At 27.3% G+C, this 27,511-nt stretch overlaps 1 protein-coding gene across 1 annotated transcript in view; it reads right to left on the bottom strand.

The window, feature by feature from the left end:
- Positions 1 to 27,511, bottom strand: part of LOC101895209 (metabotropic glutamate receptor 2) — a 96,036-nt gene that overhangs the window by 36,745 nt on the left and 31,780 nt on the right. Inside the window, exons 3-4 of the mRNA XM_020037518.2 lie at positions 25,058 to 25,228; positions 20,212 to 20,356 (exon numbers count right to left, since the gene is read on the bottom strand). Coding sequence (XP_019893077.2) covers positions 20,212 to 20,356; positions 25,058 to 25,228 — 316 coding nt within the window. The remainder of the gene's footprint in view (positions 1 to 20,211; positions 20,357 to 25,057; positions 25,229 to 27,511) is intronic.

The following is a 27,511-nucleotide window of genomic DNA, read 5'->3' on the forward strand; positions in this document are numbered from 1 at the left end:
TAATTATTTCAAGGACCTGTTAAGGCATGTATTTTTTAAATAATTACTTCAAGGATCTTCTGAGGCGTGGATTTTCCACTGATATAGTTTTTTCAAGGACCTGCTATCGCATGGATTTTTCAAATAATATTTTTTTCAAGGACCTATTAAAGCATAGATTTTTTTATAATTATTTCAAAGACATTTAAAGGCGTAGATTTTCCATATATTTTTTTAAAGACTTCGGACTCTTGGATTTTTAAAATGATTTTGTTTCAAGGCCCGCCTGAGGCGTGGATTTTTTAAATATTGTTTTTTTTTTCATTTTTTTCTTTTCTCTCTTATTTTCCTACCTCATTATATTCAAACTTTTCATTTGTATTTTTATGGCTTTCCATTCACAGAACCATTGTTGTAGGCCAAAGGACCTCACCATATCCTTCCTTCCCTCTCACTCTCAACTTGTTTTTTTTTTCATTGCCCCTCAAGTTTTGGCAAATGCACAGCTTTCAATAACTTTACACTGGCCAAAAAGTTTTCAAAAGAATTTTTAATGAATTCGCTTAGAGAAAAGTTCTGCGACTTGGCCGACATTAGAGCCAAAAATAATGGAACTAATTTATCAAAGTTGAAATTTTTGTTTGGAGGAAAATTTTCACTGGTTGGTGGTTCAGTGAAATGGTGGCGGTTAAAACGGCGAATTTGACAAGTTGCCAGTTTTTTCGGGAGAGGAGTATTGGAATATCAAATTTCCTCTAAGTATGTGTCTTTGGCCATATATTAATTGACCACAGACGTGTGGTTTTGAAAAATGGTGATAGATAAATTGAGAGTATTATGTTTGGGAGACTTGGGGAGGGGTAGGGAGTATAAGTTCTAAGATGGAGGAAATTAAAAAAAATATGTGAATTTTTTTATGATGAAAATTCCTCATAATCCCTGTGGCTGTTAGAAGATATATGGGTGGTTGAACTTTGACCTCAAAACTAATTTCTAATTATTTCGAATATTTTATTAAAATTTATTAAAAGAGATATGTTCCTTGTCTCTTTTTGTCTCCACAAAAAAATTTATTAAAATCCGCCATCTGTGCGGTCGCATTGCCACGAATCTAGTTTGGTTTCCATGGAAACAATCGCTCCACAAAGTGAAAGTGAATTCATGTCCGGCAAAAATAAATAAAACCGAAATCCCTTTTGACATTCACAGACACACACATTTGTCACGTTTATCCATGTTTCAGCACCATTTGCTATAAATAGCTGCGTGTCCTTGGAACAGACAATAATCCGACGAGAAAGCTGTTGCTAGTACAGCTGTACATTAACTAATTTGATTGATGAACAATGGAAAAAAAGAACTTGCATTGTCAGTGGACAATAATAAAATTAAGGTCAAGAGGAAAGGACTTGAAGGAGGAGAGGGATATAGAAAGGGAAAACCAACAATAGCCTTTGGTCTTACAGATTATGAGTAGTTGTAAATGCAGTTTTTCCGTTGCAAAGGTTATATTTTGATTTCCAAGGATATTAGAAAAATTTTGAATTTCTATTTAAATTTTTCCTCAAGGACCTTTAAGGATCTGGGATGTTTGTGAAAGCATTTCAAGGTGTTTCAAAATAAACTGGAATTTTTAAAAGAGGACCAAAAGACCTCTCATGAAAGTGGATTTTTAAAAATAGTTTTCCAAGGACCTTCGAAGATTCTACATATTTTTAAAAATATATTCCATAGGACATTTTGTGAATGTGGATTTAAATTTTTTTTCAAAGGTCCTTCAAAGATTTTCCATTTTTTAAAAATATTTTCCCAGGGACTTTAGCGGAACGTGTTTTTTTCTATAACTTTTTTTAAAGGACGTTCTATGAACATGGATTTTTTAAAAATATATTTCAAGGACCTTCCAAGACCCAAGAATATTTAAAAATTAAAAAATATTTTCAAGGACACTGGAATTTTAAAAAAATATTTTACAACGGTTTTAAATGAATGTGTTTTTTTAAATATATTTCAAAGGACCTTTCATGATCCTAGATTTTTTAAAAATATTTTCTAAAGGACCTTCCATGAACGTGGATTTATCTAAATTATTTTCCAAAGGACCTCCCCGGAAAACGGATTTTGAAAAATACTTTTCAAAGGCCCTTCCAAGATCCTTGATTTTTTAAAATATATATTTCCAAAGGACCTTCCATGAACGTGGATTTTTCAAATATTTTTCAAAATACCTCCTATGAAAGTAGAGTTTTAAAAATAATTTTTAAAGTACCTTTCAAAATCCTAGATGTTTTAAAAATACTTTCCGAAGGACCTTCAATGACGGTGGATTTTTCAAAAATATTTCCAAAATACCTTCCACGAAAGTAGATTTTTAAAAATATTTTTCGAATGACCTTCCATGAATATGGATTTATCTAAATTATTTTCCAAAGGCCCTCCCATGAAAATGGATTTTGAAAAATACATTTCAAATGACCTTTCAAGATCTCTGATTTTAAAAAAAATATATTCCAAAGGACCTTCCGTGAAAATGGATTTTTTAAATATTTTCCAAAATATCTCCTTTGAAAATGGATTTAAAAAAAATTCCACGGACTTTCCGAGATCCTAGATTTTTTAAAACTATTTTCCAGAGGACCTCCTATGAAGGTGGATTTTACTACAATATTTTTAAAGGACGATCTATATGTTTTTTTTTTAAATATTTTTCAAAGAATCTTCCATGATCCTTGATTTTTTAAATAATATATTCCAAAGGACCTTCCGTGAAAGTGGATTTTTCTAAAATATTTTCTAAAGGACCTCCCATAAAAGTGGATTTTTGAAAAATTTTTTCAAAGGACAACAAGATCCAAAATTTTTTAGAAATATATTCATAAGACTTTCCCCGAAAGTGATTTTTTAAAAATATTTTTCAAAGATCCTCCCAACATTCTAGACTTTAGAAAAATATTTTCGAAAGGACTTTCCAATAAGTTGCACTTTTCTAAAATATTTTCAAAGGACCTTCCACGATTATAAGTTTTTCAAAAAATTTTTTCAGAGGACCTTCCATGAGCGTAGATTTTTCTAAAATATTTCTCAATGGACCATCAACATCCTTTTTTAAAAATATTTTTCAGATGACCTTCCATGAACATGGATTTTTCTACAATATTTTCAAAGGACGTTCTATGAACTAGGATTTTTTAAAAATATTTTTTTGAAGGCCTTAGATTAGAGCAATTTAAAAAAAAATATTTTTTCAAAGAACCTTTCATGAATCTTAGATTTTATAAAAATATTTTCCAAAGGACCTTCCTTGAAAGTGAATTATTAAAAAGGACCTTTCAAGATTCTTAATTTTTTAAAAATATTTTCCAAAGAACCTTCCATGAACGTGGATTTTTCTAAAATATTTTTAAAGGACGCTCTATGAAAATGGATTTTTAAAAACAATTTTTCAAAGGACTTAAGAAGATCCTAGATTTTTTAAAAATATATTCCAAAGGACCTTAAGATAAAGTGAATTTTTCTAAAATATTTTTCACAGGATATTCCATGATCCTCTATTTTTTAAATAATATATTTCGAAGGACCTTCCGCGAAGGTGGATTTTCAAAAAAAAAAAAAAAAAAAAAAAATATCCAAAAGACCCCCCATGAAAGTGGATTTTTGAAAAATATTTTTCAAAGGACCTTCCAAGAGCCAAGATTTTTAAAAATATGTTCCGACGGACCTCCCGCGTAAGTGGATTTTTAAAAATATTTTTCAAAGGACCTTCCAAGATCCCCGATTGTCTAAAAATATATTCCTTCCATCGAAGTTGATTTTTAAAAATATTTTTCAAAGGACCTTCCAAGATCCCAGATTTTTAATAATATATTCCGAAGGACCTTCTGTGCAAGTGGATTTTTAAAAATATTTTTCAAAGGACCTTCCAAGATCCCAGATATGTTAAAAATATTTTCGAAAGGACCTTCCATGATCGTGGATTTTTCTAAAATATTTTCAAAGGACGTTTCACGATCCTGGATTTTTCAAAAATATTTTTCAAGGGACCTCCCATCAAAGTGGAAATTTTAAAAATTAATTTTCAAAAGATGTCCATGACACTAAATTTAAAAAAACATATATTTTCCAAAAGACCTTCGGTGAACGTGGAATTTTCAAAATTATTTTCCAAAGGACTTTCCTTGAATGTGGATTTTTAAAAATATTTTTGCAAGGATCTTCCATAAAAGTAGACTTTTAAAAAATATTTTGAAAACATGTTCTATGTTTTTTATAAAAAAAAAATTCAGTTACATTTTTTTAATTCTTTGTACAAAAAAATCCTTTGACTCCATTGATCACATTTTTCTCAATACAGACAAATTTATTGGTTTCTCTTTCTCCCCCCTCAAATGCATCACACATTTACTCCTTAACCTTTTCTAATCGAAAATAAATACATCCAATTACATTTGTCATCCGACCAGTTTGCCTGCGCAATCTCTTAAATCATTTAGCCGAACAACAATGCCCAGGACATTTTTCATTTTAAGTACCTTCTATGGTCAATATTTCAAAGTGAACTGACCAAAACTTCACGTACGGCACAGCCTTGCACACAGGACATTTTCTTGTAATTTATGAGCCCAGCTATTGTTGTTGAAGAGGCAAATCATCAACATCAAAAGGAAATTTCATGTTTCTTTCATGCCGAAGGTCATGTTGAAAAGTGAGCAGAAATTTCAATCACTAACGGTTCTATTGTTGTGGGGGGAAAAATAATGCAAATAATGGCCGCAGTGGAAAGGGAGAAGGAAATCGTCGTGATTTTCTGGAGGTGAAAATATTAGAATTCAAAAAAATTACTTTATTATTTAAACATTTTTCCCAGGATCTTCAATGATGGTACTTTTCAAGGTCTTCCATGAACGACAATTTTTTTCAAAAATATATTTTACAAAAGACTAACAGTTATTGTGATTTTTTTAAATCAATCATTGCAATCTTTTATGTCTCTCAAAGGACCTTTCACATTTGTGGATGCAAACCAATCAAAGAACCTTTTTATGAAAGTAGATTTTTTTTTTAAAAAATATTATACAAAGGACCTCTTAAAAATTCACTTTTTAATTTTGAAGGATGATTTACTAAACATTTTTTCCAAGGACCTTGCGCGAACCTTCTTAAAAATACTTTCAGAGGACCTTCCATGAACGTTGTTCATATTTTAATACTTGTCAAAGAAGCTTCTATCAAAGAAGGAGATTTTGCAAATATTTTCAAAAGGACCTTCCATAAACTGGAATTTTTCAAAATTATCAAAAGACCTCTCATGAAAGTGTATTTTAAAAACTGTTTTTCAAGCGGCCTTCCAAGATACTAGATTTTTTAAAAATATATTCCAAAGGATATTCCATGAATGTGGATTTTTCAACAATATCTCAAAACGACATTCCAAGACTGTAATTTTTTAAAAAAAATATTTTCCAAAGGACCTTCCTGGAATATAGATTTTATTAAAAATATTTAAAAAGTGCCTCCCTTGAAAGTGGATTTTTCAAACATATTTTCAAAAAGACATTCTCTGAACTTTCCAAGATCTTAGATTTTTTAAAAATATTTTTCACAGGACCTTCCAAAACCTTAGAGTTTTCAAAAATGTATTCCAACGCACCTCTCTTGAAATTGCATTATAAAAAATATTTTTCAAATTTTCTTAAAAAACTAGATTTCTAAAAATATTTTCCCAAAAACCTCCCATGAATGTGGATTTTCATAAATTTTTTCCAAAGGAACTTCCATGAACGTGGTTTCTTCAAAAATGTTTACATAAAGATATTCCAAGACCCTAGATTTTTAATAAAATATTTTTCAAAGGACCTTCCATGAACATGGATTTTTCAAAAATATTTTTGTAAGGGGTTCCCTAGAATTTTTAAAAGTATTTATCAATGAAAGTTGATTTTTCATAAAATATTTTTCAAAAGACCTTCCAAGATCCTAGATTTTTTTTAAATATTTCCAAAAGGACCTCACATTAAAGTGGATTTTTGAAAATATTTTTCAAAGAACTTTCTATGAACTAGGATTTTTCAAAGGACCTCTCATGAAAGAAGATTTTTAAAAATATTTTTCAAAAGACCGTCCAAGATCAAATATTTCTTAGAAATGTATTCCAAAAGACAAACTATGAACCTGGATTTTTAAAATATTTTTGTCAAGGGCCTTCTATAAATCTGGATTTTTAAAAATTTTTTTCAAGAACCTTTAATAGGCTCAGATTTTTTTTTAAATCATTTTTTCATTGACCTTTAATAAGCGTGGATTTTGAAAATAATTTTTTCAAGGTCCCTTAATAAGCGTGGAATTTTTAATATAATTTTTCCAAGGACCTTTAATAAGTGTTGACTTTTAAAATGATTTTTCAAGGATCTTTAATAAGTGTGGATTTTTGAAATAATTTTTTCAAGGACCTTGAAAACGCGGGGATTTTGAAAATAATTTTTTCAAGGACCTTTACTAAGCCTGGAATTTTTGAAATATTTTTTAAGGACCCTTTTCAAGCGTCGATTTTTAAAATAATTATTTCAAGGACCTTTAAAAAGCGTGGATATTTCATTAATTTTTCATGGACCTTCAATGGATTTTTTAAACATTTCTTCCAATGACCTTTAAAAAGTGTGGATTTTTAAAATAATTTTTCCAAGAACCTTTAATAAGCGTGAATCTTAAAAGCTTGGATTTTTAAATAATTTTTTCATAGACCCTTAACAATCGAGGAATTTTTAAAATAATTTTTCCAAGGACCCTTAATACGTGGATTTTTAAAATAGTTTATTCAAGGACCTTTAATAAGCGTGGATTTTTAAAATTATTTCTCTAAAAACCTTCAATAAGCTTGGATTTTTAAATATTTTTTCATAGACCCTTAACAAGCGTGGCATTTTTAAAATAATTTTTTAAGGACCTTAAATAGGCGTGGATTTTAATAATAATTTTTCAAAGGACCTATAATATTCGAGGTCATTTAAATTAATTTTTTCAAAGACCTATTGAGAACGTGGATTTTAAAAAATATTTTTGAAGGACCTTTAGAAAACGTGGATTTTTAAAATAATTTTTTCAAGGACCTTTAATAAACGTAGATTTTTAAACTAATTTTTTTTCAAGGACATTTAATAAGCGTGAAATTTTTAAAATAATTTTTTCAAGGTTCTTTAATAAGTGTAGATTTTTAAAATAATTTTTTTAGGGACCTTTAATGAGCTTAGATTCTAAAAATAATTATTTCAAGTACCTTCGAAAAGCGTGGATTTTTAAAATAATTTTTTAAAGGACTTTTAATAAGGGTGGAGTTTTAAAAATAATTTTTTAAAGGACCTATAATGAGCGTATATTTTAAAAATAATTTTTTCAAGGACCTTTAAAATAACTTTTTTCAAGGACCATTAATAGGCGCGGATTTAAAAAAAAAATTTTCAAGGACCAAAAATAGGCGTGGATTTTTAAAATAACTTTTTTCAAGGACCTTTAATAAGTGTGGATTTTTAAAATATTTTTTGCAAGGATCTTTAATAAGCGTGGATTCTTAATTATTTTAAGAATCCACGCTTATTAAAGACCTCAGGGACCTTTAATAAGCGTGGAATTTTTAAAATATTTTTTTCAAGGACCTTTAATAAGCGTGGATTTTTTAAATATTTTTTTCTAGGACCTTAAATAGGCGTGGATTTTAAAAAAATTTTTTTTAGGACCTTAAATAGGCGTGGATTTTTAAATAATTTTCTCAAGGACCGTAAATAGGCGTGGATTTTTTAAAATCATTTTTCAAGGACCTTTAATAAGCGTGGATTTTTAAAATAATTTTTTCTAGGACCTTAAAAAGTGTGGATTTTTAAAATAATATTTTCAAGGGCCTTTAACAAGCGTGGATTTTTTAAAATAATTTTTTTCAAGGACCTTTAACAAGCGTGGATTTTTTAAAATAATTTTTTCAAGAACACCTAATAAACGTGGATTTTTAAAATAATTTTTTCAAGAACACCTAATAAACGTGGATTTTTAAAATAATTTTTTCAAGAACACCTAAAAAACGTGGATTTTTAAAATAATTTTTCAAGGACCATAAATAGGCGTGGATTTTTAAAATAATTTTTTCAAGGACCATAAATAAGCGTGGATTTTTAAAATAATTTTTTCAAGGACCATAAATAAGCGTGGATTTTTAAAATAATTTTTCCAAGAACCATAAATAAGCGTGGATTTTTAAAATAATTTTTTCAAGGACCATAAATAGGCGTGGATTTTTAAAATAATTTTTTCAAGGACCATAAATAGGCGTGGATTTTTAAAATAATTTTTTCAAGGACCATAAATAGGCGTGGATTTTTAAAATAATTTTTTCAAGAACCCCCAATAAGCGTGGATTTTTAAAATAATTTTTTCAAGGACCTATAATAGGCAAGGTCATTTAAAATAATTTTTTCAAAGACCTACTATGAACGTGGATTTTTAAAAATATTTTTTAAGGACTTTTGTGAAGTGTGGATTTTTAAAATAATTTTTTCAAGGACCGTAAATAGGCGTGGATTTTTAAAAATATTTTTTAAGGACTTTTGTGAAGTGTGGATTTTTAAAATAATTTTTTCAAGGACCGTAAATAGGCGTGGATTTTTAAAATAATTTTTTCAAGGACCGTAAATGAAAAAATAATTTTTTCAAGGACCATAAATAGGCGTGGATTTTTAAAATATTTTTTTCAAGGACCTATAATAGGCGTGGATTTTTAAAATATTTTTTTCAAGGACCTATAATAGGCGTGGATTTTTAAAATAATTTTTTCAAGGACCTATAATAGGCGTGGATTTTTAAAATATTTTTTCCAAGGACCTATAATAGGCGAGGTCATTTAAAATAATTTTTTTAAAGACCTACTTTGAACGTGGATTTTTAACAACATTTTTTCAAGGACCTTTAATGGGCGAGGACGTCTAAAATAATGGATCTAGGATCTTTCATAAATCTGGATTTTAAAAATAATTTTTTTCGTGGTCCTTTAATAAGCGTGGATTTTTAAAATAATTTTTTCTAGGACTTTTAATAAGCTTGGATTTTTAAAATAATTTTTTTCAAGGATCTTTAAAATACGTGGATTTTTAAAATAATTTTTTCTAGGACTTTTAATAAGCTTGGATTTTTAAAATAATTTTTTTCAAGGATCTTTAAAATACGTGGATTTTTAAAATAATTTTTTCAAGGACCTTCCATAAACTAAAAATTGTACATAATTCATTTCAAGGTCCTTTAATAAGCGTGGACTATAAAAATACTTTTTCCAAGGACCTTTAATGTGTAGATTTTAAAGATAATTTTTTGAATGAACCTAAAATGAGCGTGGAATATATTTTTCGAAGCCTTGAGATAATCGTGGATTTTTTAAAAATATTTTCTAATGGTCTTGCATGACCATTCCCCGATTGTTTTTGCAGTTTTTTTACTTTTTTTGTATAAAATTGTATATTTCTTTGTTCCCTTTATTCCAAAACGTTATCATCTCTCATGAATGTCAATTCCAGATGAAGATGTTGCAACAAAATATGGGCCAGTAAAGCACAACTCTCAAACAAACCAAAAACACAAAAAAAAACCTTTCCCAAATAAAAGGATGTGTCAGTGGGTCCTTGTTATCCTTAAATTGCTCTACTGCACGACTGGCATAAAGTACGGCTCATTGTGAATGCCAGTCACAGTTTTACATTATGTACTTGATGCCATTTACTTTGGCTCTTTATCATTGTTCGGTAACATTTTGAGTTTTTTTGTTCGCCTCTCTCTCTCTCCCTCTTTACTTTGCCTTGCCCATCTCCACACTGAAATGATGGAATAGCCCCAAAAAAAGAAAAAATGTACTGCAAAATATTGTCCAAGTTGTTGGGTTGAACGTGCCCATTTGCTGGCTGTATGGCTGCCTGTTTGGCCTGTCTGCCAGTTTACCAGTTCTTTATCTAGTCTTTTGGGATTTTTTTTTTTTTTTTTTTTTGGAGTTTCCATCTTTTTTTTTGCTTTTTGGCCCGGCCAAGAGTATCTGTTATTTATGTACTCCGGAGTGGGTTTCGACCACTGGATATTGTGGCAGAAATTCCTTTTTGTCTTTCGGTTTCATTGGTTATTGTCTGTCCTGCAGAAATTGCTTGAACATGATGATTTCCTTTGCCTTGTCTTCGTGGCCATATTGCCTATTGAGATAAATTACGCAGAAAGCAACAACAACAACACCAACAAATGTCGACAACAACAACATGCCAAGTAAAACTCGGACAATTTCATTTGTAATTGAACGCGCCTTCATAACATGTTTGTAGGTGATTGCTTTTTATCGCTAACGTGTGTGTGTGTGTGCGTGTGTGTACGTACATCGCCCTCGGTGTCAGTGAAAGTCCTTGCCAGTGTGTGTGTGTGCGACAAATTACTGCTTAAATTGTAATTGCAATTTCAGCATAAAATCCCTGATAATCATAATGAATGAATGAACGAATGAATCTGAGCTCAAGAAAAGATACTTTCGCCGTCAGATAAAGAATTTCGAATTGCCCACTGGGTGGACATGTGCCCATAAGAGGCCGCACACGCACCGATATAAATTCATGTATTTTTCCAGTTAACGACAGACGTTTAAATGAAATTCACTGATTGGATATTAATCACTTATGCTGTTCTTAAAACGAGATTACGATGCAAAAGGAGCAATGGAGAGAAGAAGGATAAGAAAAAGGGATAAAACATTGAAGAAATATTCAGATATATCCAAGTGTATTAAAGGAGCTTGAAAAAAATATTTTTGAAAAAAACCCTGCGCTCATCAAAGGCTCTAGAAAAAATTATTTTTAATGTCCTCGCATATTAAAGGTCCTTGAAAAAAAAATTTTTAAAAATCCACATTCATAGAAGGTCTTTTACATAACACTTTCATCAAAAGTCCTTGAAAAAAATTATTTTAAAATTCCATGCTTATGGAAGGTCCTTGAAAAAACTATTTTTAAAATCCAGATTTATGAACGGTTCTTGAAAAAACTATTTTTTGAAAAAAGGTCCTTGAAATTTTTTTTGAAAAAAACCACGCTTTTTGTAAGTCTTTGAATAAACTATTTTAAAAATCCACTTTCATCAAAAATGCAAAAGTCCTTTGATAAATTATTTTCAAAATCCACGCTTTATAAAGGTCCTTGAAAATTTTTTTAAAAAATCCACACTTTTTAAAGGTCCTTGGAAAAAATATTTAAAAATCTACGTTTAAAAAATATATTTTAAAAATCCACGTTCACGGAAGGTCCTGGAAACCTATAGTTAAAAACCCAGATTCATAGAAGGTCCTCTGAAAAAATATTTTTAAATAATACACGCGATTGAAGATTCTTTAAATAATGCATGTGATTGAAGGTGCTTGAAAAACTATTTTATAAAAATCCCCGCTTGTGGTAGGTCCTTGAAAAAATATTTTTAAAAAATCCAAGTTCATGGAAGATTCTTGAAAAAATATTTTTAAAATTTCCAGTTTATGAAATGGTACTTTCAAATACATTTTTTTAAAAATCCACGTTAATGGAAGCTACTTTGAAACAAAATTTTTAAAAATTCACGTTCATGCAAGGTCCTTCGAAATATATTGATTTAATAAAAATATACTTAAAAATATACGTTAAAGGAAGGTCATGGAAAAAATATATTTATATATAAAAATCCATTTTTTCAAAGGTCCAATGTCCAAAATCCATGAATTTTTTTTAAATACACATTTAAAAAAGGTCCTTGACAAAATTATTTTAAAAAATGTACGCTTTGTAAAGGTCGTTGAAAAAATTATTTAAAAAATCCACTCCCATTAAAGGTCCTTGAAACAATTATTTTAAAATCCACTCTTATAAAAGTTGCTTGAAAAAAATATTTTAAAAATCAACGCCTATTAAATGTCCTTGAAACAATTATCTTAAAAATCCACATTTACAGAAGGTCTTGAAAAAATTCTTTTAATATTCAACATTAATAGAAAGTCCCAGTAAAAAATATTTTAAGAGGCCACGTGTATGGAAGGTCCCTGCAAAAAAAATATATTTTTTTTTAAATCCGCATAAATTGCATGGCCCTGAAAAATATTTGAAAATAATCCACACGTATTAACATCAATTATTTTAAAATCCAATCTTATAAAAGTTGCTTGAAAAAGTTATTTTAAAAATCAACGCTTATTAAATATCCTTGAAACAATTATCTTAAAAATCCACATTTACAGGAGGTCTTGAAAAAAAATTATTTTAAAAATCAACATTAATAGAAGGTCCCAGTAAAAATATTTGAAAACGCCACGTTTATGGAAAGTACCTGAGAAAATATTTTTAAAAAGTGCACATGTATGGAAGGTCATTGAGATTTTTTTTCAAGTCCATGTCTATGGGGGGTCCTAGGATTTGTTTTAGAAATCCACATTTCCTTAGGGAACTATTTTTGAGAAATCCAAGTTTGTTGGTCTTGAGGTCCTAAAAAAAGGTTTATCAAATACACGTTTATGGGAGGTCCTTAAAAATATTTAAAAAAAAACCACAAAATCCATTGCATGGCCCTGAAAAATGTTTAAAAATAATCTACACTTATTTCGCGTGCTTGAAAAATCCACGCCTATTAATGGTCCTTGAAAAAATTATTTTAAAAATCCAAATTTATAGATGATCCTTAAAAAAATTATTTTAAAAATCCACGTTTAGTAAAAGTTCTTGAAAAAATTATTTTAAAAATCCACGTTTGGTAAAAGTCCTTGAAAAATATTATTTTACAAATCCACGTTTAGTAAAAGTCCTTGAAAAAATTATTTTAAAAATCCACGCTTAGTAAAGGACCTTGAAAAAATTATTTTAAAAATCCAAATTTATAAAAGGTCCTTGAAAAAATTTATTATGAAAATCCACGTTTGGTAAAAGTCCTTGAAAAAATTATTTTAAAAATCCAAATTTATTGAAGGTCCTTGAAATTATTATTTTGAAATTCTAAATTTATAGAAGGTCCTTGAAAAAATGATTTTAAAAATCCAATTTTATAGAAGGAACATGAAAAGATTATTTTAAAAGTCCACTTTCAGTAAAGGTCCTTGAAAAAATATTTTAAAATTCCACGTTTAGAAAAGGTCCTTGAAAAAATTATTTTAAAAATCCACGCTTAACAAAAAAAAAATATTAAAAAAATTATTTTAAAGGTCCTTGAAAAAAATATTTTAAAATTCCACGTTTAGAAAAGGTCCTTGAAAAAATTATTTTAAAAATCCACGCTTAATAAACGACCTTAAAAAAATTATTTTAAAATTCCACGTTTAGAAAAGGTCCTTGAAAATTTTTTTTTGAAAAATCCACGCTTAATAAACGACCTTAAAAAAATTATTTTAAAAATCCACGCTTAATAAACGACCTTAAAAAATTATTTTAAAAATATTTTAAAAATCCACGTTTAATAAAAGTCCTTGGAAAAATTATTTTAAAAATCCACGTTTCATAAAAGTCCTTGAAAAAATTATTTTAAAAATCCAAATTTATAGAAGGTCCTTGAAAAAAATTTTTAAAAATCCACGTTTAGAAAAGGTCCTTAAAAAATTATTTTAAAAATCCACGCCTATTTAAGGTCCTTGAAAAAATTATTTTAAAAATCCACACTTAATAAACGACCTAAAAAAATTATTTTAAAAATCCACACTTAATAAACGACCCAAAAAAAATTATTTTAAAAATATTTTAAAAATCCACGCTTAGTAAAGGACTTTGAAAAAATTATTTTAAAAATCTACGCCTATTTAAAGTCCTTAAAAAATTATTTTAAAAGTCCACGTTCAGTAAAAGTCCTTGAAAAAATATTTTCAAAATCCACGCTTAATAAAGGACTTTGAAAAAATTATTTTAAAAATCCACGCTTATTAAAGGTCCTTGAAAAAATTATTTTAAAAATCCACGCTTGTTAAAGGTTCTTGAAAAAATAATTTAAAAAATCCACGCCTATTCAAAGTCCTTGAAAAAAATATTTTAAAAATCCACGCTTAGTAAAGGACCTTGACAAAAATTATTTTAAAAATCCACGCTTAGTAAAGGACTTTGAAAAAATTATTTTAAAAATCTACGCCTATTTAAAGTCCTTAAAAAATTATTTTAAAAATCTACGCCTATTTAAAGTCCTTAAAAAATTATTTTAAAAATCCACGCCTATTTAAAGCCCTTGAAAAAATTATTTTAAAAATCCACGCCCATTTAAGGTCCTTGAAAAAAATTATTTCAAAAATCTACGCTTATTAAAGGTCCTAGAAAAAATTATTATTTTAAAAATCCACGTTTATGGAATATCCTTGAAAAAATTATTATTTTAAAAATCCACGTTTATGGAATATCCTTGAAAAAATTATTATTTTAAAAATCCTCGTTTATGGAATATCCCTGAAAAAATATTATTTTAAAAACCCCCGTTTATGGAATATCCTTGAAAAAATTATTATTTTAAAAATCCTCGTTTATGGAATATCCCTGAAAAAATATTATTTTAAAAACCCCCGTTTATGGAATATCCCTGAAAAAATTTATTTAAAAATCCATGTTTATGGAATATCCTTGAAAAAATATTTTTAAACTCCACGTCTACTTAAGGTCCTTAAATAATTATTTTTAAATCCACGCCTATTTAAGGTCCTTCAAAAAATTATTTTAAAAATCCACGCCTATTTAAAATCCTTGAAAAAATTATTTTAAAAATCCACGCCTATTTAAAATCCTTGAAAAATTATTTTAAAAATCCACGCCTATTTAAAATCCTTGAAAAATTATTTTAAAAATCCACGCCTATTTAAGGTCCTTCAAAAATTATTTTAAAAATACACGCCTATTTAAGGTCCTTAAAAAATTATTTTAAAAATCCACGCCTATTTAAAATCCTTGAAAAATTATTTTAAAAATCCACGCCTATTTAAGGTCCTTGAAAAAATTATTTTAAAAATCCACGTTTATAAAAGGTCCTTAAAAAATATTTTAAAAATCCACGCTTAATAAAGACCTTGAAAAATTATTTTAAAAATCGACGCCTATTTAAGGTCCTTGAAACAATTATTTTAAAAATCCACGCTTATTAAAGGTCGTTGAAAAATTATTGTAAATATAAAAGCATTATAAAGGTCATTGAAAAATTATTTTAAATACTCAATTATTTTAGAAGTCCTTAAAAAATTATTTTAAAAATCAACGTTTATGGATTATCCTTGAAAAAATTGTTTTAAAAATCCACGATTGTCAACGTTCCTAAAAAACTATTTTAAAATTTTACGTTTATTAAATGTCCTTGAAAAAAAAACATTTTTAAAATCCTTAAAAAAATCTTTAAAAAATCCTCGTTCGTTAGAGGTCATTGAAACAAATATTTTACAAATCCTCTTTTACGGAAGGTCCTTAAAAAATATTTTATAAATACATGTTCATAAAAGGTCCTTGAAAAAATGAATTCAAAAATCCACTTTTCAGAAAGTCCTTGAAAAATGATTCTACAAAATCCTCGGTTATTAAGCGTCCTTGAAAAAATGAATTCAAAAATCTACTTTTACAGAAAGTCCTTGAAAAATGATTCTACAAAATTCTCGGTTATTAAGCGTCCTTAAAAAAAAAATTATTAAAAAAATATATTTAGAGATCCTGGATTTTTATTGTTGCCAAGCAGTCGGGTTTAATCCTCTTATGTATTGTTGCTTTTGAAAACTTTTTTTAATTTACGTTTGTCCTTAAATCCCTTTTGATCCTTCCTAACCCCGTGGTCTTGTTCCTTTAACAAAAGATTAAAAGTTGTTCATTTAGCCAAAAATTCGCCAATTTTTTTCTCTTTCATTGAAGCCATAAAAAGCCAGCTCTAACCTATCACATCCTTTACAAATAAATAAAAATCCTTTTAAATTTCTGCCTTTTATCCATCAATTTATATCAAACCAACCACAAAAAATAAGAAAGAGATTTCGGAACAAAACTTTGGCAAATCAAAAGAAACAAAATTGTAAAATGTCACACATATTGGCTGTTCAACTTTTCGTCGTCATCGTCGTCGTTGTGCATTGTTATAATCCTTACAATGTGACTTTGTATGAAATCCTTTGAACGTTTTTCGTTTCCTTGCCACGCACACACACTGCGAAAAAGAAACTTGTTCACTTTCCGCCATGTACATGGGTGCATGGGTGTGTGTGTCCTGATGCTTGACAGCAATGGTGACAGTTTACAAATGAACTTCACGTCGAATATTGAAAATGAAAGGCGTGTTGAAAGGATATTCAACAACAGCAACAACAACAATAACCACCACCAAAAAAAAAGTGGTTTACAATGTCTGAAATCAATACCAATTGAATTGAAAACGAAAATCAAAATCAAAATGAAAACGTACCGTTGCTGGCTGGCAACTTTAACGTGTTTCCTTGGATTATGTCATTTTGTCACTGAGAACTCATTTGAATGTGACCGACGACAGGGCAGTGATTTTCCTACACACAGACGCACGCACACATGTCACCATGAATTTTCGAAACCCCAAAAAATCCTGTCATGTTGAAAAGATAAACGTGGATGAATAAAAAGTGGGATTTCGTTGTATCATTTTTGAAAAACATATTGAATGGGCATGATTAATAGACTTTGACTGGTCGGAGAAGAATGGTAGGCCGAATATGCCTGGATTTTATTTTTCAATTCAAAAAAGAAAAATAAAAGTTATCTTAAAATAGATTTCGTAAGAAATAAAAAAAACGTTACTTGTGTGTGATGTGGTCCTTGAAAAAAGTATTTTAAAAATCCAAAATTACAGAAGGTCCTTTTTAAAAAATCCACGCTTATTAAAGGTCCTTGAAAAATTTATTTTAAAAATCCGTGCTTATTAAAGGTCCTTGAAAAAATTATTTAAAAATCCAAAAATACAGAAGGTGATTGAAATTTTTTTTTTTTAAATCCACGCTTATTAAAGGTCCTTGAAAAAATTATTTTAAAAATCCGTGCTTATTAAAGGTCTTTGAAAAAATTATTTTAAAAATCCAAAATTACAGAAGGTCCTTGAAAAAATTATTTTAAAAATCCAAATTTATAGAATGTCCTTGAAAAGATTATTTTTAAAACCTATGCTTATTAAGAAGTCCTTGAAAAAATTATTTTTAAAACCTATGCTTATTAAGAAGTCCTTGAAAAAATTATTTTAAAAATCCTCTCCTCAAAAAGATCCTTGAAAAAATTATTTTAAAAATCCACGGTCCAAATTAAGGTCCTTGAAAAAATTATTTTAAAAACCCACGCTTATTATAGGTCCTTGAAAAAATTATTTTAAAAACCCACGCTTATTATAGGTCCTTGAAAAAATTATTTTAAAAATCCACGCCTATTCAAAGTCCTTGAAAAAATTATTTTAAAAACCCACGCTTATTATAGGTCCTTGAAAAAATTATTTTAAAAATCCTCACTTATTAAAGGTTTTTGAAAAAAATTATTTTAAAAGTCTACGCTTATTAGGGGTCCTTGAAAAAATTATTTTAAAAATCCTTACTTATTAAAGGTCCTTGGAAAAAATTATTTTAAAAATCCACGCTTATTAAAGTTCCTTGGAAAAAATTAATTTAAAAATCCACGTTTATTAAAGGTCATTGGAAAAAATTATTTTTAAAATCCACGCTTATAAGAAGTCCTTGAAAAAATAATTTTAAAAATCCCCGCTTATTAAGGGTTTTTCAAAAAATTATTTTAAAAATCCACGCTTATTATAGGTCTTTGAAAAAATTATTTTAAAAATCCGGGCTTACTAAAGGCCCTTGAAAAAATTATTTTAAAAATCCACGTTAATAGAATATCCATGAAAAAATTATTTTAAAAATCCACGTTAATGGAATATCCTTGAAAAAATTATTTTAAAAATCCACGTTAATGGAATATCCTTGAACAAATTATTTTAAGAATCCACGCTTATGAAAGGACCTTGAAAAAATTATTTTAAAAATCGACGTTTATGGAATATCCTTGAAAAAAATTATTTTAAAAATCGACGTTTATGGAATATCCAAACAAGCAAGCCAAATACTGTTCTATTAAAAATTATTTTTAAAATCAACGCTTGTTAAAGGTCCTTGAAAAAATTATTTTAAAAATCCCAACTTATTATAGTTCTTAAAAAATTATTTTATTAGATAGAGGTCCTTGAAAAAAATATTTTAAAAATCCACGCTTGTTAAAGGTCCTTGAAAAAATTATTTTAAAAATCCACGCTAATTAGAGGTCCTTTAAAAATTTATTTTAAAAATCCACGCTTATTATAGGTCCTTGAAAAAATTATTTTAAAAATCCACGCTTATTATAGGTCCTTGAAAAAATTATTTTAAGAATCCACGCTTATTTAAGGTGTTTGAAAAAATTATTTTAAAAATCCACGCTTATTTAAGGTGTTTGAAAAAATTATTCTAAAAATCCACATTCATAGAAGGTCCTTGAAAATTTTTTTTTAAAAATCCACGCTTGTTAAAGGTCCTTGAAAAAATTATTTTGAAAATCCACGCTTGTTAAAGGTCCTTGAGAAAATTATTTTGAAAATCCACGCTTGTTAAAGGTCCTTGAGAAAATTATTTTAAAAACCCACGCTTTTTAAAGGTCCTTGAAAAAAAATTATTTAAAAAATCCAATCTTATTAAAGGTCCTTGAAAAAAATTATTTTTAATATATACGCTTATTAAAGGTCCTTGAAAAAATTACTTTAAAAATCCACGCTTATTAAAGGTCCTTGAAAAAAATATTTTAAAAATCCACGCTTATAAAAGGTCTTTAAAAAATTATGTTTAAAATCCTGGCTTATTAAAGGTCATTAAAAAAAAAATTATTTTAATAATCCCGGCTTATTAAAGCTCCTTGAAAAAAATTATTTTAAAAATCCACGCCTATATAAGGTCCTTGAAAAAAATATTTTAAAAATTCACGCTTATTTAAGATCCTTGAAAAAATTATTTTAAAAATCCACGCTTATTAAATGTCCTTGAAAAAAATTATTTTAAAAATCCACGCTCATTAAAGGTCCTTAAAAAATTTATTTTAAAAATCCACGCCTATGAAAAGTCCTTAAAAAATTTATTTTAAAAATCCAAGCTTATTAAATGTCCTTGAAAAAATTATTTTTAAAATCCACGCTTATTTAAGGTCCTTGAAAAAATTATTTTAAAAATCCACGCTTATTAAAGGTCCTTGAAAAATTTATTTTAAAAATCCACGTTTATGGAATATCCTTGAAAAAATTATTTTAAAAATCCACGTTTATGGAATATCCTTGAAAAAATTATTTTAAAAATCCACGCTTATTAAAGGTCCTTGAAAAAATTATTTTAAAAATCCACGCTTGTTAAAGGTCCTAGAAAAAATTATTTTAAAAATCCACGCCTATTAAAAGTCCCTCACTTGTTTGATCCTGCACCCTTTAAATAAAATCCTTAATATTTTGGGTAGTTATGCTACCCAATCCTGTGTTGCAATTTTGTTAAGTTTTTTCCCATGCCAAGTAAAGTTTGTTATGTAGTAGTTTTTGTTTGTTTTTTTTTATGCAACTACATGTTATTTTCATAACTCTCAGATTGCATTTTTCGCCATGTAACTGCAGAAAAAATAGCTTAACCCGGGAGGTAGCCTGGAGCACCACCTTTCAGCTTTGGCTGGGGAAGTGTTGATGTTAACGCACGACTTGTTAAATGCAGATGTTAATAAAATACAAGTAATTTTTTATTTATGAACGCACACATACACAGCCACCAACATACACACACACACACACACATCTGCATATGTGTGTATGTGTATAATGTGTAAAATTGTACCCTGTTTTTTATTTGTGTAGTCGAGGGGTTACAAGGTGTATGGGATTTTTTCGATTTTTTTTTTCGACATGATTATGTTTCCCTCCCACACATGTGTGCCATGTATTTACGAGTTCAAAAGAGATTTGGAAAGTAATAAATTTTATAATAATGTGCAACATTATTATTATATTTTTTTTGTTAATTTTTTTTTTTTCAGAACACCTTTAACATTTCTTCACTAATTTATACTCCAGAAAAAAATTCCATTACCCTTAAGCTGCCTCTGAGAGAGTGTAAGAGCATATGTGTGTGTGTGTGTGAGTGCCTGTACATGTAAGCGAATTGATTTCAAGTTGGTCTGCTGTACATTTTAAATAAACTTGCAACGATTTACTCACCACGTGCCCGCGGTTTGGTCAACAGTTTCAGCACAATATTGTTGTAGGCAGTTTCATCGGCCACACCAGAGTCCTTAACCAGCTTCTCCTTGACAGCGATACAGATGTTGTGGCGTGCCAACAGCTCTTCCAATTCTTCGAATGCCTGTGAAAGGATGAGAAATTAACAAAAAAAAGCGAGAATTGTAAATAGAGTTCGAATTCGAGATATTTTAATTTGTGGGAATTGATTTTTAATGGCCTTGAAATACAATTTTTTAAATATCGCCCTTTCGACGATTTCGGAAAAAATTGTTGAGAAAAATATCCTCTTTGGAAGAAATCTTACAAAATCCTATAAAAAATTTTGGTTAAGAAAAATCCTTAAAAATCTTAAAGGGGTCCTTCAAAAATCCTTATAAAATCTAAAATCGACCCTTGATTTTTTTTTTAATTCTTAAAAAAAATATTCATTAAAAAGTCAACAGTCGGTCCTTGAAATAAAATCCTTTAAATGTCTTTATTTGAAAAAATCCACTATCGGAGCTTAAACAACAAAAGTCGATTTGACCTTACAAAAATCAACGACTGGTCTTCAATAAGATCCCGCATGATTAAATTTTAAAATAAAATCCTGAAAACCTTAATGACTTCTCCATTGGTAATCCACGATTAGTCCTTCAAATAAACTTTTTCAAAAATTCGCAATTGGTTCAAAATAAAGTCTTTTAAAAATCTACAATTTATCGTCGAAATAAAATTCATAAAAAACTCCTTATTTAAGGCCCCTGTCAAAAATATATTAAAAATCCAGATTTATACAAGGTCCTTGAAAAAATAATTTTAAAAATCCACGCTTGTCAATGGTCCTTGAAAAAATTATTTTAAAAATCCATGCTTGTTAAAGGTCCTTGAAAGAATTATTTTAACAGTCCACGGTTATCAAAGGTCCTTGAAAAAATTATTTTAAAAATCTACGCTTATTTAAGGTCCTTGTAAAAATTATTTTAAAAATTTATGCTTGTTAAAGGTCCTTGAAAAAATTATTTTAAAAGTCCACGGTTATTAAAGGTCCTTGAAAAAATTATTTAAAAATCGACGCTTGAAAAAATCTTCCTTGAAAAAATTATTTTAAAAATCAACACTTTTTAAAGGTCCTTGAAAAAAAAAATATTTTTATTTGTGAAGATCTTTGAAAAAAATATTTTAAAAATCCGGGCTTACTAAAGGCCCTTGAAAAAATTATTATTATTTTTTTAAAAATCTACGCTTATTAGAGGTCCTGGAAAAATTATTTCAAAAATCCACGCTTTTTAAAGGTACTTGAAAAATTAATTTTAGAAATCTACGCTTATTAGAGGTCCTGAGAGCTTAAACAACAAAAGTCGATTTGTCCTTACAAAAATCAACGACTGATCTGCGACAAGATCCCGCACGATTAAACTTTAAAATAAAATCCTTAAAATAATATATTAATGACTTCGCCATCGATAATCCACGCTAAGTCCTTTAAATAAACTTTTTATAAATTCGCAATTGTTTCTAAATAACATCTTTTAAAAAATATACAATTTATCCTCGAAATAAAATTCCTAGAAAAAACTCCTTGATTGATCTTTGAAATATTGTTTTAAAACATCACCGAAGGTCCTTAGAAAAAAATTCTTAAAAAAATTCTTTAAAAAAATCAAAAAAAAAATTCTTAAAAAAATTTTTTGAAAAATTCTTAAAAAATTCTTAAAAAAAAAATTTTAAAAAAATTCTAAAAAAATCGACCCGTGAAAAATCTATTAAAATTTTTTTATGATCCTTAAAACATTTATGATTAGTCTTTGGAAAAAATTTCTAAAAATCGCCAATTCAACTTTGATATGAAATCCTCACAAAGTCAGCAGTTAATCCTTAAAAGATCCACGATTGGTCCCAGAAATAGAGAACCTTATTTTAAATTTCCAGGGTTAGCCTTTAAAATGCAATCCCAAAAAAATCCCCGATTAGTCCTGGGAACTCAACGAAAAGTCACTCAAAAAATTCTTCCAATACCCATCATTAGTCCTTCTACTAAAATCCATACAAAAATCCTCGATTGATCCTTGAAATATTATTCTTGAAAAAATCCTCTATAGAAGGACTCAGGGTACTAAAAATTATTGCTGAGCTAGTCTATGTTGAATGGTCTGAAGGTCCTCGAAAAATATCCTTTATAATATTTTACTTTGGTTGTCTAATGGGCCTTGAAAGCATTCCATTAAAAGCCATCCTGAGGTACATTAAAAATATACACCCTTTGCGGTCCTTAAAAATAGGTTCTTTCGAATAATCCACTTATTTTATGAAGGTCCTTAAAAATATATTATTAAAAAAAATCCACGTTAGTGGTCCTGAAAAAATTCACATTTTTTGACATTGGAAATATAATTCATAAACCCATTGTTTGTTCGTTGGTTACTTGAAATATTCTTCTCCATAAATTCCACAATTGTTGGTGTTTTAGCCCTTGAAAAATATCCTTTCTAATATCCACGTCTTAATCCTTAAACCACATGTCTTTAATTTTATCCAGTTCTTTAATATGAATATTCTCCACAAAATCCATATTTCAGTCCTTGAACCAATTATCCTTCATAAAATCCAGATTTTAGTCCCTGAAAAAATATCCTTTCTAAAATCCACGTCTCAATCCTTGATCCAAATATCCTTCCTGATTCCAGTCCGTCAATGAATATCCTTCATAAAATCTACATCGTAATCCTTGAAAAATATCCTTCGAATCATGAAAATATATCTTTCATAAAATCCACGTTTTTTAATTCTTAAACAAGCAAAAATGCTGCTAAGTTCGGCCGGGCACTTCACTTCACCATTTGGGAGGAACTTGAAAATTTCCAAAAACTTCCGGAAACCACCACCACTTAAATGAAAACTGTTATATGGAGAGACGCGGACCTGATAACGAATTTTTTTGTCATAGTCTGTAGCACCCATTACGAACTTCAAATGCCAAAACAATTCCGATGCATGCGGTATGGACCGTTTCATGGGGGATATATATGAAAAACGTGAATCTACATATTTGTTTGTCATAGGCTGTGGTAAACATTACGAACTTCAAATACGAAATTTGAAACAAGTTCTCTTAATAAAGGTGGATTTTTAAAATATTGTTTCACGTTCTCTTAATAAGCGTGGATTTGTAAAATATTTTTTCAAGATCTCTTAATAAGCGTGGATTTTTAAAATAATTTTTCCAAGGACCTTTAATAAGCGTGGATTATTTAAATATATTTTTTAAGGACCTTTAATAATCGTAGAATTTTAAAATAATTTTTTCAAGGATCTTTAATAAGCGTGGTTTTTAAAAATAATTTTTTCAAACACCTTTAATAAGCGTGGATTTTTAAAATAATTTTTCCAAGGACCTTTCGTATGCGTGGATTTTTAAAATAATTGTTTCAATGACCTTTAATAAGCGTGGATTTTTTAAATAATTTTTCCAAGGACCTTTAATAAGCGTGGATTTTTAAAATAATTGTTTCAATGACCTTTAATAAGCGTGGATTTTTTAAATAATTTTTCCAAGGACCTTTAATAAGCGTGGATTTTAAAAATATATTTTTTAAGGACCTTTAACAATCGTAGAATTTTAAAATATTTTCTTCAAGGACCTTTAATAAGCATGGATTTTTAAAATACATTTTCTTAAGGATCTTTAATAATCGTAGAATTTTAAAATATTTTCTTCAAGGACCTTTAATAAGCGTGGATTTTTAAAATATATTTTTTTAAGGACCTTTAATAATCGTAGAATTTTAAAATATTTTCTTCAAGGACCTTTAATAAGCGTGGATTTTTTAAATACATTTTTTTAAGGACCTTTAATAAGCATGGATTTATAAAATAATTTTTAGGACCTTTCATACGCGTGGATTTTTAAAATATTTTTTTTCCAGGACCTTCTAAAAATGTGAATTTTTAAAATAATTTTTTCAAGGACATTTTTAAAGCGTGGCTTTTTAAAATAATTTTTTCAAGGACCTTAATTCGGACCAAGGATTTTTAAAATAATTTTTTCAAGGAAGTTCATTTGGACCGTGATTTTTAAAATAATTTATTTAAGTACATTTAATAAGCGTAGAATTTTAATATAATTTTTTCAAGAACTTTTAATGAGCGTGGATTTTTTAAATAGTTTTTCAAGAACCTTCTATAAATGTGGATTTTTAAAATAATTTTTTCAAAGACCTTTGATAAATGTGGATTTTTAATATCATTTTTTCAAGAACCTTCTATAAATTTGGATTTCTAAAATAATTTTTTTCAAGGATATTCCAAAAACGTTGATTTTTAAAATAGTTTTTTCAAGGACATTCCATAAACGTGGATTTTTAAAATAATTTTTTCAAGGATAATCTATAAACGTGGATTTTTTAAATATTTTTTTCAAGGATAATCTATAAACGTGGATTTTTTAAATATTTTTTTCAAGGATATTGCATAAGCGTTGATTTTTAAAATAATTTTTGTTCAAGGATATTCCATAAAAGTTGATTTTTAAAATATTTTTTTCAAAGATATTCCATTAACGTGGATTTTAAAAATAGGTTTTTGAAGGACTTCTATAAATTTGGATTTTTTAAATAATTTTTTTTCAAGGACCTTTAATAAGCATGGGTACTTTGGTCTTTTTTGTGCATGAATAGATCCTTTTTTCATGAATAGACCCTTAAAAAGCTGCCATTTAATCCTTGAAAAATATTCTCTTACAAAATTCGCATTTGATTATTGAAGGAATAGCCTTTAAATATTCAAATCACTCTTAGTCCTTCCAAAAAATATTTTATAAACCCTTTACTTTTATTCCACTTACCTTTATTCCATAGTTACTCTCCTCATAGATTATGGAAACATAGCTCCATCCCAGCCGCTTGACAATTTCCACCATGGCCTTCACTTGATAATGATCCGAAGGTATGGTCCTTGAGAAATATTCAAAACGCTGTTTGTTGCTCAGCTCAGGACTGGTGGAGAAAAAGGAGACCTGGAAAGATAAATAAAAAAAATTAGTAAAAATTTCTAATAATTTTAAAAGTGGGCCCTATGGATCAGGGGAACAACATTTTTTTCGGAAGTTTCTCAAACTGATTTAAAATTATTGCGTCGGAAAAAATTTAAGATATTTTCCCTAAAAATCTCTGTTCAAGGCTCTATCCAAAATGGGTCCTTAATTCTAAGGCCCATTCCATGCCATAAATGTCAATATTCCAACATTTTCCCTTCCCTTCTCCCATATTGAAAGAAAATCTCTTTTCTTAACAATACAACATGCAACACACCACCCCCAAAAAAAAGAAACTTCATCCCATGCCAAACATCTGCTACACAAGTGAAATTTAAAAACGAATTTCAAAACTTTTAACAATAAATTTTTCACAAAGAAAAAAATAAAATGCAGTTGTAAAATTATGGTAATGAAGTTTCCGAACAGAAATCAGAGCAACAACAAACGACGAAGTGGAAAAATACAAAACTTAATGCAGTTGAATGGTTTATAGTTTTGCTATTCTTTTCTTCTTCGCTCCTTCTGCCTTCAAATTAAAGAAAAGCGTGGAAAAAAATGAGAATTATTTTCTTTGGCCAAAGTAGCAGCCGGTAATGCTGGAACACAGCTGAATAAAGATTTCAAAGAATTATGGAAATAAATGTTGCGAAAGAAATTCGTTTTTTTACGACCAAGAATGATGGAGCATGAATTTTGTAAAGAGAATTTTTAAGAAAGGCTAATAGGAAAATATGAATGTGATATTTCTCACTCAAAAAAAAAAAAAAAATAAATAAATAAATAAATAAATAGAGAAATAAAAATAAAAAAATAAAAAAAAAATAATAAAAGTATTAATTCCAACTTTTCCATTTTTTCCGAAAAAAAATATTACTAAATTATCAAATTAGGCCAGCCATTCAAAAAAAAAAAAATAAATAAATAAATTAATAAATAAAATAAAAAATGCAGCAAGAATTTTGTAAAAAGATTTGTAAGAAAGCCAAATGCAACAATATGAGGATGAAATTTCTCTCTCTCAAAAAAAAAAAAAAATAAAAATAAAAAAATAATAATAATAATAATAAATAAATAAAAAAAAAATAAATTAAAAAAATAAAATTTTTAATCCCAATTTGTGCATTTTTTCTAAAAAATAAAACAAATATTACTAAATTATAAATATATAAATAAATAAAAATAAATAAATAAAAATTAAAAAAATTAAAAAAATAATTCCAATATTTTCCAAAAAAAAAAAAAAAAATAAAATAAAAAAATACTAAATTATGAAATTAGGCCAGCTATTCAAAAAAAAAAAAAAAAAATGAATAAATAAATAAATAAATAAAATAAAAAATGTAGCAAGAATTTTGTAAAAAGACTTTTAAGAAAGCCAAATGCGACAATATGAGGATGATATTTCTCTCTCTCAAAAAAAAAAAAAAAAATAAATAATAAAATGAATAATAATAATAATAATAATAATAATAATAATAATAATAATAATAATAATAATAATAATAATAATAATAATAATAATAATAAATAAATAAAAAAATATAAAAAAATAAATTAAAAAAAATAAAATTGTTAATTCCAAATTTTTAGAGTTTTTCCAAAAAAAAAAAAAACTATTACTAAATTATCAGTAACTAAATAAATAAAAAAATAAATAAAAAAAAAATAAATAAATTAAAAAAAAAATTATTACAATTTTTCCATTTTCTCAAAAAAAAAAAATAAATAAATAAAAATAAAAAAAATATTAATTCCAATTTTTTTTATTTTTTTTCAAAAAAAAAAAAATATTACTAAATTATAAATTAATTAATAAATAAATGAAATAAAAAATAAATTAGAAAAGTTTAATTCCAATTTTTCCATTTTCTCAAAAAAAAAAAAAAAATAAATAAATAAAAAAAATATATAAAAAATTATTAACTCCAATTTTTTTCCATTTTTTCCAACAAACAAAACAAATATTAATAAGTAAAGTAGTAAGTAAATAAATAAATTAAAAAAAAAAAATAAAAATAAATAAAATAAAAAATAATTCCAATTTTTTCAGAAAAAAAAATATATTACTAAGTTGTAAGTAAATAAATAAATAAAGAATCAAAAAAAAATATTAATTCCATTTTTTTTCCATTTTTTCCAAAAAAATTACTAAATTATAAATAAATAAATAAATACAATTAAAAATAAATTAATAAATAAAAATAAAAAAAAAATTAAAAAATATTAATTCCAAATTTTCCATTTTTTTTTCCAAAAGAAAAA

Source organism: Musca domestica, unplaced genomic scaffold (genome assembly GCF_030504385.1).
Source record: "Musca domestica strain aabys unplaced genomic scaffold, Musca_domestica.polishedcontigs.V.1.1 25, whole genome shotgun sequence".
Lineage (NCBI taxonomy): Eukaryota > Metazoa > Arthropoda > Insecta > Diptera > Muscidae > Musca > Musca domestica.